Source organism: Hippichthys cyanospilos, chromosome 6, assembly GCF_059441005.1.
Source record: "Hippichthys cyanospilos isolate Australia breed blue-spotted pipefish chromosome 6, RoL_Hcya_1.0, whole genome shotgun sequence".
In the NCBI taxonomy this organism is placed as follows: Eukaryota; Metazoa; Chordata; class Actinopteri; order Syngnathiformes; family Syngnathidae; genus Hippichthys; species Hippichthys cyanospilos.
The window spans coordinates 1,267,501-1,288,762 of NC_142374.1; the positions used below are offsets into that span (position 1 = coordinate 1,267,501).

General features: G+C 41.4%; 2 protein-coding genes and 1 long non-coding RNA gene across 16 annotated transcripts in view; 2 read left to right on the forward strand and 1 right to left on the reverse strand.

Annotated features, from left to right (window-relative positions):
• Positions 1 to 6,866, forward strand: part of exoc3l1 (exocyst complex component 3-like 1) — a 71,960-nt gene extending 65,094 nt beyond the window's left edge. For 10 of the 13 annotated variants that reach the window (XM_088417860.1, XM_088417862.1, XM_088417863.1 and 7 more), the window contains 3 exons: positions 4,045 to 4,200; positions 5,779 to 5,912; positions 6,030 to 6,866. In XM_088417860.1, coding sequence (XP_088273986.1) covers positions 4,045 to 4,200; positions 5,779 to 5,912; positions 6,030 to 6,216 — 477 coding nt within the window. In that variant the 3' untranslated portion in view covers positions 6,217 to 6,866. Of the gene's footprint in view, positions 1 to 2,673; positions 2,879 to 4,044; positions 4,201 to 5,778; positions 5,942 to 6,029 lie in introns of those variants that run through there. The other 3 variants (XM_088417858.1, XM_088417861.1, XM_088417866.1) reach the window with 3 other exon arrangements.
• A 5,366-nt stretch (positions 6,867 to 12,232) lies between these two features.
• Positions 12,233 to 21,250, reverse strand: LOC148421811 (uncharacterized). Its single transcript, XR_015865989.1, has 3 exons — positions 21,056 to 21,250; positions 20,594 to 20,968; positions 12,233 to 13,095 (listed from the first exon to the last, which is right to left on the reverse strand). It is a non-coding gene; the product is annotated as an uncharacterized LOC148421811 (long non-coding RNA).
• Positions 18,158 to 21,262, forward strand: part of prmt7 (protein arginine methyltransferase 7) — a 31,066-nt gene continuing 27,961 nt past the window's right edge. The window contains exons 1-2 of one of the 2 annotated variants that reach the window (XM_088418171.1): positions 18,159 to 18,393; positions 18,856 to 18,969. In XM_088418171.1, the coding sequence (XP_088274297.1) occupies positions 18,302 to 18,393; positions 18,856 to 18,969 (206 nt within the window). In that variant the 5' untranslated portion in view covers positions 18,159 to 18,301. Of the gene's footprint in view, positions 18,394 to 18,855; positions 18,970 to 21,262 lie in introns of both variants that reach the window. The other variant, XM_088418172.1, reaches the window with a different exon arrangement.

The following is a 21,262-nucleotide window of genomic DNA, read 5'->3' on the forward strand; positions in this document are numbered from 1 at the left end:
AGAAGAGGTAGGTTTTTAAAAGAGATTTAAACCCAAAAATGTTATGCTAGATTCACAAAAATCACCAAATTCAGAGATAATCATCTATATTTTCAGGGGCAATAGCAATATTTACATATTTTTACCCAAAATAGTGACTTAAAATGTTATTTAGGTACATTTTGACCTAAATTTTTAACAGCAACTAAAATACTCAATTTTCACACTACAAACTTTATACTTGAGGAAAGCATGCAAAAACATCTTAAACAGTAAAAGCAAAATTCACATGTCTCTATACACAATCACAAATTATTTAGGTTGAATTCTGATATCACTATTGCCACAGCACGTCTTTCCAGCTATCTGGACCTCGTCCTTCAACAATCATTTTATTCTGATGGCCTGTGTACTTGGGCCCCGGTCAGCTTCCTGGACTTGTACAAGTTCCTGTCACTTGCTGACTCCATCCTGGCCTTCTCGACCCTTCTCCCACTGCCGGTCAGCTGTTCCAAGGTCTTGTTCTTTCTCGTGTCTGAAGTCACGCCAGCATCAAAACAGTTGAAGAGGGACCTGCTGATGTGTGGCAATATGTTGTTGGCCAGCTTGTGCCCCTCCTGGCACCTGTCCCCATGCAAGGTTGGGTCTGAGGCCACCAGGAACCCCAGCAGATGCCTGAACCTCACCCTGCAAGCCTTCTTGTCCTGCCTGCACATCAGGGAGTCCCACAACGACATCCCGAAGGATGCTATGTGGGCCATGGGGAGAGATGGCTGCTTGATGACTGCTCAGCTCGTTTCCAGCTCTCCCCTGTCGACCAGGGCATTGAACACGCTGCCTCTGGCTCGCCCCCCTACGGAAAGCCATTGCGTTATGTCTGTAAGAGATGTCACGTCAACTAATAGTTAAATCTATGGGTTTGAGGTAGTAAAAATGAGATTTTCAACGTACAACACTAACTTGGGGATTAACTGGACCTTTTACAATCAGGATCTTTGGGGCCAATCACATTCGCCGATCAGTAAGTTGAAAAAAAAAGAACTAACCAACAATCGCTCACCAATGGATCAGAAGATGGGGCAACACGTCAAAACTGTTTTAAAACTACAGTATTTAAATCTGTCATTTTCAATGAATCACATATTTTTCCATAATTAATTGTGATTTAACATTTGCCAATGTTTTCTATAAAAAATTCATATGAGAGGTTGTGGGTTCAATCCCCTGAACATTGTGACCATGTCGAAACGTCCTTGAGCAAGATACTCAACCCCCAGTTGCTCCTCATGCTGCATCATCACATAAATGAATTGTCAGTGTAATGATCTTTGAGTACCAAAGGTAGAAAAGTGCAGTCTAAAGTCTATGTCTGCTGCTTTAATGGCTTTCTTGGATCCTTTAGTACAATTCCTTTCCTCTGAAATATAACTCTTGAACAAAGCTGTCGAGTTTGTAGGCAGTTTTTCTTATGATCTCAAAGAAACACTTCTCAAAACTTTTAACTTCAAGGTTTAGTCCTGCCCATCAGCAGCACACTCCATCAGCATTTGTGGCAGTAACTTGAGTGTTGTATTTTGCTCTTAGCTGGTACACCAAAGGCTACAACTCTTAAAATGTATGAACATGGTCTTGCAAACAGGGCATCTTTATTTAAAGTTCTCGCGCATAAACATCAGTGCATTTCACACTTAGTCCTTCAGCAAATGGACCCCTCATGCACACATACATGGGCTTTTTTTCAGAGCATTTAAACATCAATAAACCCGCATCAGCAATTAAAGCTTATTATTCGTGTCAAAACTTAGAATAAGTCAGAATAATTTCAAATTGTCAGCGAAGTTTTATGAAGTCCACCACGAGCAGTCAAGCTTTAACTAGATTGTATGCTAAATTACAAATGGCAATTTAATGTAAGTGTCACGTCTGCATGGGCTGGAAAACTGAGAAATATTTAAGTAATGAGGCAGGACCGAACGGGAGCAAAACTGGATGGACAAATTGTCATCAGACAGGTGCACAAAATCAAACTAACAAGAACAAAGACAATAAAGGCAGACGCGAGTGGAACAGAAACATGAACTAAACTCCACAACAACAAAAGCCAACCAAACATGACAATTGAATATGAATGACATAAAATGACAAAAACACTCACTGAAAAAGGCTGTCCCCAAGTTATTTCAGTACAAAATTCATTCTTCTTTTTTTCCTCAGAAAGATTTTCATAACTTTCTTGTCGAGTTTGTCTTCGCGTTTCATTTCCAATAATAAATCCTTTTGTATTGACATGGATGCCAATGCAAAAAGAAAAAAAAAAAGCATCCGTGAGTCTGTGTTGATGTATGCCATTAGCTGGTTGAGCAACATCGTTTTTCTCTTTAACTACTTCTGTCATGGTGGGGGGTGCCGAACTTTCCCTCACGTCCACCCTTTGGTCCGTTTGAAGGGTTAGGGTGAGGGAGAGCACACAAAGCCGTGAGTTTCACTGGCCAATGCACTATTTTTTTGCCCCACTTGTGGTGAGAGTTCACTTAAAATAGTTGTCAGGTTGTTTTTTCGATCAACCCTAAAAACTAAAATCACGCCTAAAACGCATGCAAATGTCTCTTAAAAGATTAAAAGTCCAAACCAAAATCACATGTCATGCAGTCGGCGGTTGACAAGGTTCCAACAAGTCCTCTGCCATCTTTCCAGGTCGGAGGCCACACATCATGGTCATCATCATGGTCAAAAAGCCGGCAGCCCACTGGGAAGGGTGGGGCAAAAAATAGCGCATTGGCCAGTGAAACTCACGCCTGTGTGGCATAAGCTCTTGCACAAGGCCCTTAATGCACCGCTGTCAGGCTGAGGATCAGCAAGGCCTCCGGCAGTTGCTCCTCAGGATCACGCCACTACCAGCTCCAATGCAGTCCTTCTTCAGGGTACACGTCCAGTCCAGGCAGCAGCCACCAACCAGACCTCCTGCCCCTCCTTCCCATAACCCCTGTCCTTTTAAAAAGGGAGTGTAGTTCCACCCCTGTTTGTGATAGGCCCATTTTGCCAGCATGCCAAACTTGATTGGCTCTTTTTAGTGCCTGTCCAATGTCAAATGAGCACAGGTGTTGAACCATCTAATCAACGAAATGTGCCGACACGATGACAAAGTAAAAAATTAGTGTACGCCACTTACACTTACACCGTTAAACATGGAAGATCAATATAGCACTGCTTTCCTCGTTTTACGTGAGGTTTCCTGAAGGCGTTTTTATGGGTCAATTTGTTTACAGCTGTCGAAAATACGGGCCCATACACAATACGTCATTGCACATTGCACAGAAGCCTTCAACTTGTTCAAGCAAATGCCCGACAGCCTCCCAGCTAGGCAGACGTGATCTGCCCAGAGGTCTGCCTGGCGACACACGTTAGCAGAACTCTAATTGGCTGAAAACGCTACACTAAAATGGCAGCACGAGGATGGAGTGTAACCATATGGATATACAATGATATGAAAATAACAGAGTATTGAGAATAATTATACATCAAATATATATATATATATATATATATATATATATATATATATATATATATATATATATATATATATATATATATATATATATATATAAAATAATTTTAAAATGAAATTGACTTTTATAATAGTTATTATGATTATTATAGTTTATCATAGTTATGAACATTTCAGGTTATATTAGGCCAGTAGATAAGGCCTTGCTGGCCCTGACAGCCCACAACTGGTAAACATCCATCTTTGTCTGTCTTTTTTCCAGTGGATCTTTGTTCAGTTGGGTTGCAAAGTTAACAAAATTCACCTTCCACAAGAAGCATTTATAACTGTGTTAACAGAGTTGATATTCTTTCAACACTGTGTAAAATTTAAATTAATCTCCAAAGTTAACCATTTAACTTTGACAGCCCCTATGTTTGTTTTTCTGAACCTGTCCGACACATTAGCCAGATAAGTGAAAGAGGACTTTTGTTAAGAACTTTTATTACCATTTATTGATTCTCGTACTAAAAGTATGATTTACATAGTCAATAATTTTGCTTTTTGTGTATGTACAGCGTCTGCGGGAGGAAGCCCAGTGGTTAATGGTGGTGGAGTATGTTAAAGCACTGATGCAGAAGAGGATGGTGTGTCGCAACGCTGAGGAAAGGAGGAAATTCACTCAGCAGATGGTCATGGATGACCAGCAGTTTAGAGACATTTTCTCTGGTCTGGTCAGTTAAATCATCAATTTAGTGTTACTGATGATGCAGAAATGTTAATCTTTGTCTGATTTACAAAGTGAAGTAGGACAACTTGGTGTACAACCAGCTATTCTGCAAGCCCCAATTCCAGTGAAGGGTTTTACTGAATGTAAATATAAAGAAAATATTCAGATTTACAAATTGCATTCATTCAAATGCAATTCTAAGCATTTTTTTCAGAGGGTCTGCATACAGAAAATAGAAAGATGTAATTTAAGGTATTGTAATTGTAGTGTTATTTTTATTCTTTTACACTAACTATAACCAGGGTTGCACATAACTGGTACACATGCATGACAGAAATCACTGATGCGTAACGTTGCGTGCGTCTCTTGCGTACCCTACCTAACTTTCACCGTGGCTTTACCGTTCATGTCCTCAGATACAATAGCAGACAAAACAGGTGTATTTGACAAAAGGTCAAAAGTTTTCAGTAATCCAAGTAGTTTTCCAAGTATGAAAAAAGCATGTGAATGTAGCGCATCATATAACTAACAAACAAAGTAGTCAAGAAACAGTAGATAATAGCCCTCTTGCTCGGTGGCGAGACAAACTGCAGAAGCAAGGGAGGCTCTGTGTCATAGTTGTTAGGGTCTTGACTCAGACAGGTTGGTTGTGAACCCTGGGACACAAAGGAAACAGCGTGGAGTTGATAAAAAGGTTTATTAACACAAAAAGCCCGCACCGCGTGGGAGACTAACTAAAATTATTCAAAGTACAACAAAAAGATGATAATCCGTTGTTGTTTTCTTCTTTATCAGACAGTAGTAAAACTGTTTAAAAACGTTGAAATTTGAAAGTAGAAAACTCGAAAATCTGAAGACTTTTTGCATTATGGGAGTCCAGGCTAAGCCAATCATCGAGGTCATTAAAAGGCTTGCAAACATCATAAATTGGCCGGTAGCGCCAACTGGTGGTTTTTCCGTTGAAAGGATTCATGCAAAAATCGGAGGAAACGCATGATAAAACATTGGGTTTCAATATCTCCAAAATTTACCATTTTGAAAGGCAGTAAATGATATGAGCTAAATTTGACACATACAGTATAGGATGTAACTCTCGACCTTCCTTTTGCAATATTTTAGCCTCCCAGTGTGTTTTTTGTATGCTTTTCCTTTGATGTCACGCATCAAATACATGAAAAAGCTTGAGTTGGGTCAACATTTTCCCCAGGGGTTAATGTAGCCAAGCAATAAAAAAAAGATTGACAAATCCAACTTTTGGCAGTTTAGGCAACAGCTCTTAGTCATTAAATTCAACCGCCAATTTGAAACTTATTGACTATACTTATTGTAGTGTTAGTCTTAGGAAGTTATACCTAATTATAACCTACCGTTATTTGTGTTCCTGGGCATAAAGTAGAAATTGATTTTGCTGAATGATGTTCATGCATGAGAGAGGAGGCATGAGGAAATGTGGTAAACTTAAAGTTTGATCATGATTATTGGTGAAAAAAAATTCTTCCAATATTTGTGCAAATATTTGTATTTGCTCTAATGACAAATGACAGGACATAGTAAGACTGACTTTGATCTAATATCTTTAAAGGAAGGTGATGGATTGCCATCTGAATTGAAACCATTAACCCTACTGCCGGTCTTGGCTGACTTCATCAAACTCAAAGATCCAAGCATGCTACCTCTTGAGGTGTCTGGACTTGCAACAAAATATCCTGACATCAGGTCTGCAAAATCTGCTTTCGTCAGCCATGGTTGGAGACCAAAATGAAGTGACTCAGAAATGATTGGGATTGTTAAAAAAAGGTTTCTACATAAAACATATCTGTTTTGACTGTCCAGCAAAGAACACGTGTCTGTATTGCTGGACATCCGTGGTGACATCTCCAGGGACATAAGAGGCTTGGTACTGGAGATGCTGCAAAAGAGCACTGCCCCTCTCCCAGCTGGATACCGCCCGATCTTCACAGATATCTTGATGCCTCCTCCAACCATGGCCTTCTGCCTGCCAACTACCAAACGTGCATGATTACAGTCTGTGTGAATGTATTGTCCAAACAGCGCTAAGAATCATCCTAAATCCCATTTTGGTATTCAGAGTGCAATTAATTTTTCTGTTACTTTTGAATACAATCACCACACAATACAATAATACAATGTTTTTCAAATTCTTCTTCACAGGTTCAAGATCACTTGCACCTCTATTTTAATGAAAAAAAAATGTTCCTGTGCTGTCTTCTATGTGAGCTTTGTTTTGACAGGAAGATGAACATTTTACTCAGATCAAGATTCTGCATCTTTTTAATATTTTTTGTTGATTAGCCAAGATAAATTACAAACCCTAATTTCAATTAACATGGAATGTTTTGTCAAATGTAAATAAAAATGTAATGGGATGGTTAATTGAAGACACTATAAAGGCAAGCTGTACTTTGTAGGATTTTGCACTAATATATCGTTACAACAACCGTATTGTTTAACAATATGTGACACAAACTAATTTTATTAGCAGATTAAATTGTCTTTTTTTTCAATCAAATTAGTATGTCAGGTTCACCTGTTAGACATTTGTGAGAAACTATACACGAAAAAGGAGAAAAGGCATTTTTTTCTAGCTCATGCAGGAAGAGAATGGAGAAAAACTGCCCGGGTACAAGTAAACTGCACTCTAAAGCAGAACCCTCTCTTTTTCTTTGATTCAGAAGTCTTTAATTATATGAAGGTTCCCACCCTAGAAAGAAAAAGAAACATGACTGGAATCCAGTGTGTGTGTGTGCGTGCGTGTGCGTGTGTGCGTGTGCATGAGTGTGCAGGTGTATGATTAGTGTATGTCTGGCAAAGCATTCTGTGTGATTCTGCAAGATATTTAATTAATAACAAATGAAGTGACATCTTTCTGCGGTAAAGCTCGAGCAGGTTGGTCAGGGCTGTCCTTCTCAATGCCAAGTTCGAGACAGCAACCTACTCACGGCACCCTTCTCATAGCAAGCATTGTGACATTGCAAGCAGTGCATCCATTCTCACGACAAAGAATTTCGTTATCACAAACATTTTTATTGATTGTAGCAATTGTATGTATAATCACAATACTGGTTTTACAATTTTTATGACATCTTAAATCATACCTGATTTTCTTTGACAGATATGTTTAGTGTACACATAATATGGACATAAAGACCTATTATATATAAGTGCAGGCTTTCCAATTCATTCAAGTGTCCATTTAGGTTTGCGAAAACAGACTTTGCAATGTCCACAAGAACAAAATTGTTCTACTGAGATAAAAGGGTGCAAATCATGTGTGTGTACAGAAATGGAAAGATTTGGGCTCCTGGTGACTTCTTTGACTAAATGTTGTCATTTCTACACCTTCAAAATTGTGGTTTTCCACACAATGGCAGGCCGTGCATTCCCAACCCTGGGCCTTCGCTGACGTCATATTTATTACAACCAAAATGAATATGCCTCATAATAGCATCAATATGACAATATTGCTTGAACATGCAGTATACTTTACATCATTCTTAATATAGACTAATCAAGCAACATTTAATTTCGAGAGCATTTATACTCATTTATTGTGCAAGTTGAGATTTCTGGTCGCCTGGCTTACTCATATGCTTGCTCAAAAAATAATAATAATAATTTCCACAAGCTTGTCTTTGAGCCAATAAAACAACACATTTATTTCTAGTCATCCAATCCTTCAAACAAAATACTTCAAATAAATGGGAAAAAATGTAAAGAAACTGTCTGCTCAAGTAAGCAATCAATCTCAACTGCCACCTGTGATTCAGGCCCCCAGGCTCTTAAAGGGGCAGTAACGTAACTTGTCCATTGAGCAGTGAGACAAAACAACCAAACACTTTAAAGTAACTCTGTTTCTGGGATCAAGCCAATAATAATTCCAAATACAGTGGACCCCCGGTTTACGACGTCCCTGCCTTATGTTTTTTTTTAATCTTACAACATGGACCCCAACGTTTTTTCGTCCCATTCTTTACGCCATTTCTTTCACCTTATGACACATCCAACATGGCGAGCAGTGTGCGTGCGTGACCGCCATGTTGGATGTGTCCGCGCTCATACATCTATACACGTGTCACTGCTACATCACTACAATACCGGTCTGTGATTGGTCAGTGTCACAATCAAAATAGCCGCATGTGAAAAACTGGATGTATTTATATGATTTATTGTGCATTTCACTCTTCGATCTTCAAACTTGAATGGGTTAGCCATGGGTCCCAAGATTGCTAGTGATATTAAAAGTTTATAAATTTAAAGAGGGATGTAAGAAAATGATTTATATGGAAACGAAGCTAGATATAATCAAGAAATACGAAGAAGGCTAAGCTACCTAGGCTACCCTCACTAAGGAATATGGGCATAACAAGCTTGTCACATAAAAGTAAATAAATCATTCATATATTTCTTATTAATAATCTTATTTTATTGTATATAAGTATATTGTACGTACGCAGCACTTACTATACTATTTTGATACCAATTTTTAATATGCATATAAAATTTTGATGACTTTACCTGGGGTTTAACACGCATTAGCAATTTAACATAGGTTTGGATTGCCCACCATATATCAAATTCGTCTTACGAGCCCAATCGTGTCACGGTTACGAGCATAACCGCGGAACGGTTTAATAAGAACAATAATACATTTTATTTGATAGGCGCTTTTCAAGATACTCAAAGTCAGTTTACATAAGAGAGAACAGTGATCAGCAAAACAAAGTACACATTAAATATTAACATAACATAAACTAAGCTTAACATTCTTGCTCAGCTTCCCCTAAGTTATCCAATGTCAACTGACTGGAGTTTGTTCTTGAGAGCTCTGCTTTCAAAACTTTCATTTTAGTCCAGTATTTCCATCCATCCATCCATTTTCTACCGCTGTGTTCCGGAGTCGGGTCGTGAGGGCAGCAGTTTGAGCAAGGAAGCCCAGACTTCCCTCTCTCTGGCCACATCATCTAGCCTCTCCGGAAGGATCCCCAGGCGCTCCCAGGCCAGACATAGTCCCTCCAGCGTGTCCTGGGTCGTCCCCGGGGCCTCCTTCCTGTGGGACATGCCCGAAACACCTCACCGGGGCGGCGTCCAGGGCGCATCCTAATCAGATGCCTGAACCACCTCAATCAATCAATCAATCAATCAATCAATCAATCAATCAATCAATCAATCAATCAAATTTTATTTTTATAGCCCTAAATCACCAAAGTCTCAAAGGGCTTCACAGATGAAAAGAGGTCATGTGCACACCTCTTTCAAAAAAAGAAGTCATACAGAGACATCTTCATACATATTCAGACATATTCAGTGTAAGGTACACAACAGCATCCCCTGTCAAAGCCTCCAGAAGGGGAAGGAAAAACTCAAAAACCCCAATTAGGGGAAAATCAGAAACCTCCAGAAGGGACCACAGGTGGGAGGAGCCCCCTTCCAGGCCCACAGGTTGAAGTGGATGGTGCATGTACCAAACACAGAAACAATATAAATTACAGAAAACATGTTGTGCTATATAGTGCAGTGATGTGTTGACAGCAGGCAAAGCCATTGGGCAGGAACCATCCCACATTCCAACCAAGTGGACCGCAGACGGCCGATCTCCTAACCCGCGAAGGTCGATCAGCGCAGGACCAAGTGGAGGCGGTCAAGTCAACCCTCGCCATCTAGTGAAGGAATCTAGAAAAAGCTTCTTCCCTTAAACTAGTTCCTAGCGTGTTCATTTTTGTTGAAAGATCGCCCATACCACAACATAGTGAAACAATTGATTTAATCCAGACAGAGTGGGAAAGTACACGAGGCCTCGGGCCAGTCCTGCCACAGGTCGGAGCAGAAAATGGCAACGCTTCACCTTCCACATTCAGTTCCTATTTCCTTTTGGGGCATTTAGTCCCACTGTGGAATGCAGGTGTGTGTGTGCGTGCGTGTGTGTGCGTGCATGTGAGTGTGTGCGTGTGTGTGTGCGCGTGGGGGTCTGTTTGCGTGGGAAAGGTGTCTTCAAAAGTCTTTGTTCTGCCGGCCATTCTTTGAAGCGGGAGGAAGTCTGAGCACCATAAACCCTGACTGATATCTTCTCTTGAAGGCCACACCTAGCCTTTTGCCTATGGTGGAATGTTGGTCGGGGGATGCCATCTGTTCCTTTTGGAGGTGCCGACTTGTCTTTATTTCTCCTGGGCCAAGACTACAGTATATACTGACATTACGTCATCTCAATCTTTATTAGAATAACACAGTTCCATGTACACACTATTTTATTGATATATTGAATTTGAAAAATATGAATTTCCTTCACTAGCTAGCCCCCTCTCCGAGTTGGAAGAGGGGGGCAGGAAAAAAGAAAAGAAGAAAGCTACAGACAGGCTCAATTAACTAAATGCTTTTGAATATAAATGTGTTTTTAGATGGGATTTAAAGATTTCTACTGAGGTGGCTGCGCGAACTTCCATAGGTAGGGCATTCCATAGTAGTGGCGCGCGAATGGAAAATGCCCTTGATCCTGCGGACTTCTTTTTAGCCCGTGGGGTCGATAGCAAACTGGCCTTTTGTGACCGAAGTTGATGGGACGGAACATATGGTGATACTAAGTCGACGAGATAGGAAGGAGCTAAATCGTGTAAAATTTTATAAGTAATTAACAGCACCTTAAAATCACATCTCACGCATATTAGAAGCCAATGCAGGGCAGCTAGAATCGGAGTAATATGATCGAACTTTCTTGTCCTTATCAATAGTCTCGCTGCTGCATTCTGTACAGACTTCAGGCTTTTGATGTGGGACATGGGAAGTCCAGAAAACAAAACGTTACAATAGTCTAGGCGCGACGTAACAAATGCATGAATTAATGTTTCTGCATCGCTAGGAGAAAGAATAGGGCGGATTTTAGCTATATTGCGGAGGTGAAAAAACGCCGTTCTTGTCGTGTTATTAATATGTGTTCGAAAGGAGAGAGTTGAGTCATATATCACGCCGAGATTTTTTGCAGAACTACTTTGGGAAATAGTACAGTTTTCCAGGTTCAATGTGGTTTTCTTAAGTGCTGATGGTGAGCAGGGCCAATAATTAACATCTCTGTTTTACTAGGGTTAAGAAGCAGGCGCTGAGCTTGGGAGCGATAAGAATGCCCCCACCTGCTCTGCGCCTCTCACCGCGTGCAACTACAGAGTGGAAGAGAGTCCAACCCCTCCCGAGAGGACTGAAATCAGAGCCCAAGCTGTGTGTGGAGGCGAGTCCGACTACATCTAGTTGGATCTTCTTGGCCTCGCATACCAGCTCGGTCTCCTACCCCACCAGAGAGGTGACATTCCATGTTCCAAGAGCTATCTTTTGTAGCCAGGGATTGGTGAGTCAAGGCCCCCGCATTTCGCCACCGGCCAACTCACTTCGCGCCCGAATCCTATGGCCCCTCCCACAGGTGGAGCCCATGGGCCAGGCCCCATGGGTGCAGGCTCGGCCACCGGGTGCTCGGCAACGAGCCCCACCTCCAGACAAGGCTCCAGAGGGGGGACCTGCGTCCGGCAAACTAGAATCCATTTATTTAATTCATCATGAGGGGTCTATGAGCTGTGTTTAGCCTGGAACCTCACCTAGGACCTGTTAGTCATGGGAGACCCTAACAGGGGCATAAAGCCCCTGACAACTTAGCTCCTAGGATCACTGGAACACGCAAACCCCTCCATCACGTTAATGAGACGGCTCATGGAGGGGTAGTACAGTATTTGTTTACATTGAATCAGTGGCCCCCCTCAAAAGCACACGTATGAATTACTGGGCTACACAGGCTATTTTCCGGGGCATTTAAACATCAATAAACCCGCATCAGCAATTGAAACTTACCAATTAAGCTATATCAATATAATGATACAGCTGATAGTGTCATTATACATGATACTGCCAGAACTTAAATAATCAATAATAATTTTAAGTTATTTGTCCACAAAGTTATTTGAAGTCCACCAAGTGACATGGCGGTGTGGCACGTTGGCAACAGATGTGGGAAGGTGGATCCAAAATGCAGGGAGGCAGGATGAGATGAGCTCCATAAAATTATTTATTACTCGCAGAAGCTGGGTGAAACACTAGAGCTACAGTAGACCTGGAACACGGTCATGACAAGGTGACACAAATTACACTAATGACAGATGCCAGGGAAAAACAACACAAACCTAAAAGCAAAATAAATCAACCTCCCCAAAATAAAGCCACAACAGGAAAAACCCTGACAGAACTTGACACCAAAAGCAGGCAAGCTTTAACAAGATTGTACGCTTTAATTACGAATCACACTTCAGAGCATCATTTTATTTATAAGAACATCATTTTATTTCTTTACCACTAATTGAATGTGAACAAACTAAAATTCTAAAAACATATTACGTAATAATGAAAAAAAATAATCAATCAATCAATCAAATTTTATATATATAGCCCTAAATCACCGAAGTCTCAAAGGGCTTCACAGATGAAAAGAGGTCATGTGGAGACCTCTTTCGAGAAATGAAGTCGTATAGAGACATCTTTTCAGTATAAGGTACACAACAGCATCCCCTGTCAAAGCTCCCAGAAGGGGAAAGAAAAACTCAAAACCCCCAGTTTGGGGAAAATCAGAAACCTCCAGAAGGGACCACAGGTGGGAGGAGCCCCCTTCCAGGCCCACAGGTTGAAGTGGATGGTGCATGTACCAAACACAGAAACAATATAAATTACAGAAAACATGTTGTGCTATATAGTGCAGTGATGTCTTGACAGCAGGCAAAGCCATTGGGCAGGAACCATCCCACATTCCAGCCAGGTGGACCGCAGACGGCCGAACTCCTAACCCGTGATGGTCGACCAGCGCAGGACCCAATGGAGGCGGTCAAGTCAACCCTCACCATCTAGCTAGCCCCCTCTCCCGGCCGGAAGAGGGGGGCAGGAAAAAAGAAAGAAGAAGAAAGCTACAGACAGGCTCAATTAACTAAATGCTTTTGAATATAAATGTGTTTTTAGTCGGGATTTAAAGATTTCTACTGAGGTGGCTGCGCGAACTTCCATAGGTAGGGCATTCCATAGTACTGGCGCCCGAATGGAAAATGCCCTTGATCCCGCAGACTTCTTTTTAGCCCGTGGGGTCGATAGCAAACCGGCATTTTGTGATCGAAGTTGTCGGGACGGAACATATGGTGTTACTAAGTCGACGAGATAGGAAGGAGCTAAACCGTGTAAAATTTTATAAGTAATTAACAGCACCTTAAAGTCACATCTCACGTGTATTGGAAGCCAATGCAGGTCAGCTAGAATCGGAGTAATATGATCGAACTTTCTCGTCCTTGTCAATAGTCTCGCTGCTGCATTCTGTACACACTGCAGGCTTTTAATGTAGGACATGGGAAGTCCAGAAAACAAAATGTTACAATAGTCTAGGCGAGACGTAACAAATGCATGAATTAATGTTTCTGCATCGTTAAGAGAAAGAATAGGGTGAATTTTAGTTATATTGTGGAGGTGAAAAAACACCGTTCTTGTCATGTTATTAATGTGTGTTCGAAAGGAGAGAGTTGAGTCAAATATCACACCGAGATTTTTTGCAGAACTACTTTGGGAAATAATACAGTTTTCTAGGTTCAGCGTGGTATTTTTGAGCAAGTGCTGTTGATGAGCAGGGCCAATAAATAACATCTCAGTTTTATTAGGGTTGAGAAGCAGAAAATTGGAAGACATCCATTGTTTAATCTCGGCAAGGCAAGCCTCCAGTTTACTGCACTTGCACGGATCCGTTATTTCTAAGGGCATATAGAGTTGGGTATCATCAGCATAGCAATGAAAACTAATAGCATGTTTACGTATAATATCGCCGAGAGGAATCATGTAGATGTTGAACAGTAAGGGACCAAGTACTGACCCCTGCGGGACACCACATGAGACGGAGAAAGATTCAGAGATCGCATTGCCATAAGAGACACTATGCGTCCTTCCCAGGATGTAAGATCTGAACCAAGAAAGTGCTGATCCCGAGATACCAACACATGATCTAAGACGTTCTATAAGAATATGATGATCAATAGTGTCAAATGCGGCACTAAGATCAAGCAGTAATAATATTGATGAGATGTTGGAATCCAAGGCTAAGAGAAGATCATTCGTCACTTTTACTAGGGCTGTCTCAGTTGGCCCTAAAACCTGACTGAAGGAGTTCAAATCTATTGTTGTCTATCATAAAATCGCTAAGCTGTTGTGCTACAACTTTTTCAAGAATTTTGGCGATAAACGGAAGGTGTGACACTGGCTTATAGTTAGAGATTTTCAGGATTTAGGTGAGGTTTCTTAAGTAATGGTTGAATGACGGCCATCTTAAAAGCTTCAGGTACAATGCCAGAGGAGAGTGACAGGTTGATAATATTCAAGACAGATGACCCTAAGACCGGGAATAAATCTTTAACGAGTTTGCCTGGAAGCGGGTCGAGCATGCAGGACGTCGGCTTTGCTGCATTAACCAGGTGTGTAAAACACTCCAGGGATACTAAATCAAACTGGGACAGGGTAACCAGACTTTCTTGAACCTGATTATCCGAACTAGCATCAACAATCACAGCCGAGGGGGTAAGTGGCACTGCCTTTTTTATTTCGTCCCTTGTTAGCTGAATCCGCTGAGTAAAGAATTGCATGAAATCATGTGCTGAATGGAGGGAACTATGATTAACCTGCTGCTGTTGTGTTAGCTGTGCTACCGTCTCAAATAAATATTTTGGGTTGTTTTTATTAAGACTAATCATTTTGGAAAAGTCATTTGTTTTTGCTAACCTAAGAGCCTCTTTATATTTCAGCAAGCTATCGCACCAGGCCTGACAGAAAACCTCGAGTTTAGTTGTTCGCCATTTACGCTCAAGTTGTCTACTTAACCATTTACACGTACGCGTTTCATCCGTAAACCACGGAGTGTGCCACTTCGGACGAGTTTTAAGTTTCAGCGGCGCAATAGAGTTTAGGGAATTCAAAAGAACCGTATTAAAATCATTCGCGAGTTTATCGACTGAACCAGTGAAAGACGGAAAGGCAGCTGTTGCGGAAGGCAGTAATTCAGAAAGTGCAGCAATGGTTGATGAGTTAATATCACGGCTCTTAAAGCCTTGGTTGTGGACAATAAGACCATACTGAGCTAGGACTTCAAATGTTATAAGATAATCATCAGACATAACGTTAGTATGCGGCAGAGTTGTGACATTTGAGGCAGTTAGGCCATGGGTTAACACGAAGTCTAAGATATTACCATTCCGGTGTGTTGCTGCTTTTATTATTTGTGTAAAACCAAATGCATCGATTATTGCTTGAAAAGCTACAGTAAGTGGCTCCAATGGGGAGTTCATATGAATATTGAAGTCACCCATAATTAATATATTATCTGTGTGAGTTATTAAGTCAGCCATAAGTTCAGGGAATTCATCTAAGAATCCAGAGTATGGACCGGGAGGACGGTAAATAACTACCACATAGAATGGTGGTGAGGAGCTCGATCGCATAACGAGAGCCTCAAATGTCTTGAAAGGTGTGACTAGTGCTCGTGCTAAGCCTAAAATCAGATTCTGAAATTAGGGCGACACCCCCTCCTTTTTTACAAGGACGGGCAACATGTGAGCCCACAAAGTTTGCGGGTGAGGCCTCATTTAATGACAAGAATTCATTTGGTTTTAGCCAGGTTTCGCAGACCAAGCACGTTAAGATTTTGATCTGTAATAAGATCATTTACAAGAAGGGCTTTTGAGGGGAGTGACCTAATATTCATGAAGCCAAATTTAAACTGGGAAATTTTTCCTGGACTACTCTTGAGTCCTCATGTTGGTAGTACTAATACCAACAAGATTTTTATGGCTGGGGCTTGCTCTGTATTTTGAGTAATTAAAACCTCGTCGCAATGTTAGTAAAGTAGGAATTCGATTGTTGACGGCTACAGCGCGCATATTAATATTAATATTCCGCCTAGGTACTTTGTCACTAGTCTTACTGATTAATGAGGCAGGGCTATTTTCCTTAATTAACACCACCTCAGCAGAAATCTTATCATTAGGGCATTCAACATTAGGTATTGAAACAGTGTGTAGATTGCAATGACCTAGACTAAATATGCTATGTGTGTTGTAGCAGTCCAGCCTAGTGTCTGTTAACTCTAGCCTTAACGACTCCACACCCGTTCTAGCAGGCTCGCTACTCGCCTGCGACCCGACATGCTCTAATATGAGAAGTCATGGAAGGCTCAAACAGTAATCTATGTTTCTAGAAAGAGTGATGGCGCCTTCCCAGTTAGAGTGAAGGCCGTCCTTCTTTAGCAGGTCGGGCAAGCCCCAGAAAGCGGGACAATTATCTACAAACTGGAAACCTTGCTCTCTACAGAAACTAGCCATCCACCGATTAAGTGAGAATAACCTGCTAAACCTGTTATCAATGCCTCTCGCAGGCAGAGGGCCAGAGACAATTACACGATGCCGATTCATCTTTCTAGTGAGATTACTAGTCCTAGCTATGTCCTTCTTTGTAATCTCAGACTGCCTCATTCTCATATCATTGGAGCTGACATGTATCATTATATCTGAGTAACTAGTGTTACTCTGTGTTACACCCTGGGGGTGTCTCTGTGCTTACAGTTCTGGTACTGGATGTGCAGTTGTGGACTCTGACTAATTGGGGTCTGCCTGTGAGGATGTTCAGCACCCAGTTGCAGAAACGGGGTGCCAGACCAAGTGCAAGGAGCTTGTCCGTCAGTTTGTTAGGGATGACTGTGTTGAATGCCGAGCTGTAATCAATGAAGAGCATTCTCACATATGTGTCCTTGCCCTCTTAGTGTGGGAGCGCTGTATGGATGGCGATGTTGACTGCATCATCCATGGACCGTTTCTGGTGATGTTCAAATTGTAGCGGGTCCACGGTGTCTGGAATGGTCTTCTTGATATGTGTCATGACAATCCTCTCAAAGCACTTCATTATGATTGGGGTTAGCGCTATGGGACAGTCGTCATTTAGCCAGGTCACAGTGTGTTGCTTGGGGACAGGCACTCTGGTGGTGGCCTTGAAGCATGTGAGGACAGAGCCTTGTGCAAGGGTCAGTTTAAAGATGTTCACAAACACATCAGCTAGCTCTGATCAGCAAACCCTGACCTGTGCGGCCGGGGATGTTATCTGGGCTGGCTCCTTCCCGCAGGTTTGTTCTGTGCACATTGCACACATCTGCTGGCGCCACTGTAAGAGGAGGGTTCCGTGTCCACTCCACGCCCAACATCCTTCTCTACTGATCAGGATTCTTAGCGTCAAAGCGGCCGTAGAACTCATTCAGCTCATCCGGCAGTGTGGCTTGCCTGGATGTTACTGCGCTACTCCTCTGTTAATAGTCCGTGATGTGCTGAAGTCCTTCTCTGATAGCTCTACTCAGGTCATACCTGGCCTTTTTGTAGTCCTCAATGGTGGCCAAAGCAAAAGCAGATGCATGCGTATTTGTGATTTGGCCCTCAAATCTGAGTTTATTCAGGGCTTTTGGTCGGGATATATTCTGAGACGTTTCCTACTTGTTGCTGTCTCTATGCATGTGCTAATGTAGCTGGTGACTGTGAGAGTATACTTGTTTAAATCTACTGTGTCAGTGACTTCACACGTAGCTGTGGATATATTAAGTGTGTGACACCCAGTGTCCAGGAGACACTACAGCACCATTTTATTCTGTTCATGTGTTCTGTTTCAAGTCACAATACCACATATTTCGATTGGGGAATTTTCCCATTTGTTCATGTTTCTTCCCCATGTTCATTTATGTTTTCTACAAAATATGTATTTGATGAACAAATGGAAAAATCTTTCATAGAAAATGTTGAGGATGGATTTTCCTCCATGCGGCCCCAGAACCAAAATGATATTGAGGCTGTTTATTTGTATGTTGTTATGTAATGTTTTGCAGGGCTCCTAGCAATATACGTCATCAATACGCGCCGTTCTGTGGTAACGCCACTTATTTTATTTATTTAATTCATTTTAAACAAGGTTGTCATTTCATATATTCGAAAGGATGTCCAATAGCGTATTCCAGCCTCTTTTTAGCCACGGTCTAGGAAAAGCTTCGGAGATTTCACTTTCCGAAAATGCCTGGCTATGCTAGCGCGACGGTTGCAGCCCTTCTAACAAACGTGACTACATGGTTGTCATATTGGCAGGGGCGAGATTTCAATGCAAGGTAATTCATTTGAATTGAAAATGCCACATCCTTTTCGTTTCCCAACCCATTTTAATAAGATTTACCTATTTGGGTAATGCCGAATCGTGTGTTAATATATGATAATATATATTTCAGGATTTGCATACAGTCAATTCGCACCGTAGACGTTTATCCCTGGTTCCCATGACTTAATTGTATGGCGTTGTGCTCTGTCGTTATGACCAAATTGTATGGCGTTGTGTTCAATCGTGTGTAAGCATAATGTGTCTGCATCGTTCTTTCGGTTTTCATGACCTCCACAGAACAAGGAGCACACTGAATCTTTTGCCCCTACTAGCGTATTGTCGCCGAAGCACGCATTTTAGGATGTGTTGAGGCTGCAGAGGCTCTGGTGGTGGTAATGCTAAATTAGTGGACGTAAGACTGCAAGAATAGCGTGACTTTAACCGCCGGTTTTGTTTGTTTACACACTTTTGCCAGTTTTCGAAGTATTTGTGAGATGAAGGCATTTTGTGGACGAGCTAAATCGATCGTTGGAGGGTTTGACTGCGTGACGGAGAGCGAAGAGGACGATTATCACCAGGAGATAGCCAGGTAGCACCCAGCTCACATCATGGCTAAGACAAGACGTTTGACACGTGTAGAAACAACTGACATGATTCCGGGGATTTTCAAATCCTGGCATTTTGCTCCTTAAATAAAATCAAGCTTAAAGCTTAGCTTGAATTTGATTAAAAATAACAAGACTGGCTGGAAAAAGATATTAAAGTATAAGAGATATATTTTTTCCAAGCGAAGCTATTGAGATCTGACATCAGTCATCAAGCAAATAGTAATCGTATGCATTTATAGAATATTTGGATATATTATGGCAAATTTTAAGTGGTCATTGGAAATCTGTTTTTCACTTAAAATAGGAGAAATTTGTATTTGTGGAGGAATCTAATATTGGTATGCACAAATACAATATGAATTGTATTATCATCCATCACAGCGGTCTTTAGATGTTATTCATTTCTTAGTTTCATTTTCTGTTTGTTTGTTTGTCGGAATCTTTAACACATTGGATGCTTTATTACTATGTGGCGGCCAAGTAGGCATGTTTGTATAATGTCCTAGGGTGGGCCTCAAGGGCCGCCATCTTGCATGTTTTAGATGTTTTCTTCTTCAACAGTCCTGATCCAAATCATCAAATCATGAAGTAATGTTTTCAGCATCCATGATCATGATAGTGATTATTTGAATCAGTTGTTTTGCAGGTTGTAAACATGTAAAACATGGTATAGCGGCCCACTCAAGGATGGGAATTGCCCACCCCTGGTATAGACCATGCGGTGGAAAATCTGTGTGGCACCCGTTCTCCCAGGCTGTAGAAGTCATGTGTTGTCGCACCTGTCCCAGAGGTTGTTTGGCTTCCAATAAGGAAAAAGGACATTAATGAAAAAATATGTACTTCAGGGCTCAGGACCCCAACCACTGTTCCGCAGCCGAATACTGGTCTGGGGATTCACTGGCAGCCAGCACACGGGCTGCACCCGCAATAATAATTTCTGTTTTATCTGTATTATCTGAATTCAAAATATTTTATTTTGAAAAACCATTTGCTTTTGAAATTTGAATTTTTGAGAGCCAAAATTTCACTCACAGAGTATAGCAAAATGAGTAAGACATCTCTCACTTCAAAGAAACAGGCAATACCAGGAGTACTACTTGAAATAATGATTTATCCACAATAAAGAGTTCAAGCGCTACTTTTTAGTCAAACCAGGTGAATGCCCCATGGCTGTGCAAGAAGATAATCAATTGCTGGAGATCGCAAATGACATCTGCCTTAAAATTGTGTTTGAAACTTTTGACATCCTATCTTTAAGTACCGGATCTTTCTGCAATGAACAACAAAACAACAGAGTTGGATGGATATAAGCAATGATGGGAGAAATTGAGCCATCACTTCAAGATGGACATAGCTTGATGCAGGAAAAACAAGCTCAGCTAAATTGGTGTTAATACTGAATTCAAATTATGTTAAAAATGTTTGGGGTCAACAATGACTGATTAGATTTATTGTTATTTTGCAGGCTTCTCAGATTTAAGTCAAAGTCAGAGTGTTTATCGCTATGTGCATGGTGTTGTAACAAGTTTCAATGAAAATCTTACAACATGGGTAACAGAGTACAGGTATAAATCGTAACTGGGTAGGTTATGTACAGATACCTACAATAATGTGCAGGTGTCCATGGTCCATGGTCCCCAACCACTGCTCCGTGGCTCGGTCCAGGGATCAACTGGTACAGGGCCGCATGGACCACACCTGAAATTGACACGGCTACTGAATGGAGAACGCAAGAGCACACACAGGTCGTGGAGTTAACAACAGAATGTTTATTTTGCGGGAGATACTTGCTGGGGTGGAGGGTGACGGGAGTGGGGTGCTGTGGAAAGGCTGTCAGGGAAGCTGGGGCGTGGCGGGCGATTGGTCGAGAGGGAACAGAAGAGGCAGGTATTCTGCCCTCGTTGTGACTGGTCAACTTAGCAGATAGCTAACAGCGTTCCACGATAAACACCAAGGCACCTGGTAAATTTTTGATGTTTACTGAAACAATTGTGAAACAAATACAAAAAATACAAAGTAAACAGTAGTTTCTGGCACAACATAAACACATGAATTAATATTACTCACAGACATATGTTGCCTCAAGTTACAGCTGCGGGACAGTGGATAGGGAAAGAAAAAAAAACTTCAACTTTCTGCTTTTGTGCATGAATTGGTTAGCACTGCACACGATCAAATCAGTACTGATGGTCCACCTGCTCTTTTAAAGGGCAGCACACCTGCTTCCTTAAAGGGGAAGCACATGGGCCTCCTTAAAGCGGAAGCACATGTACT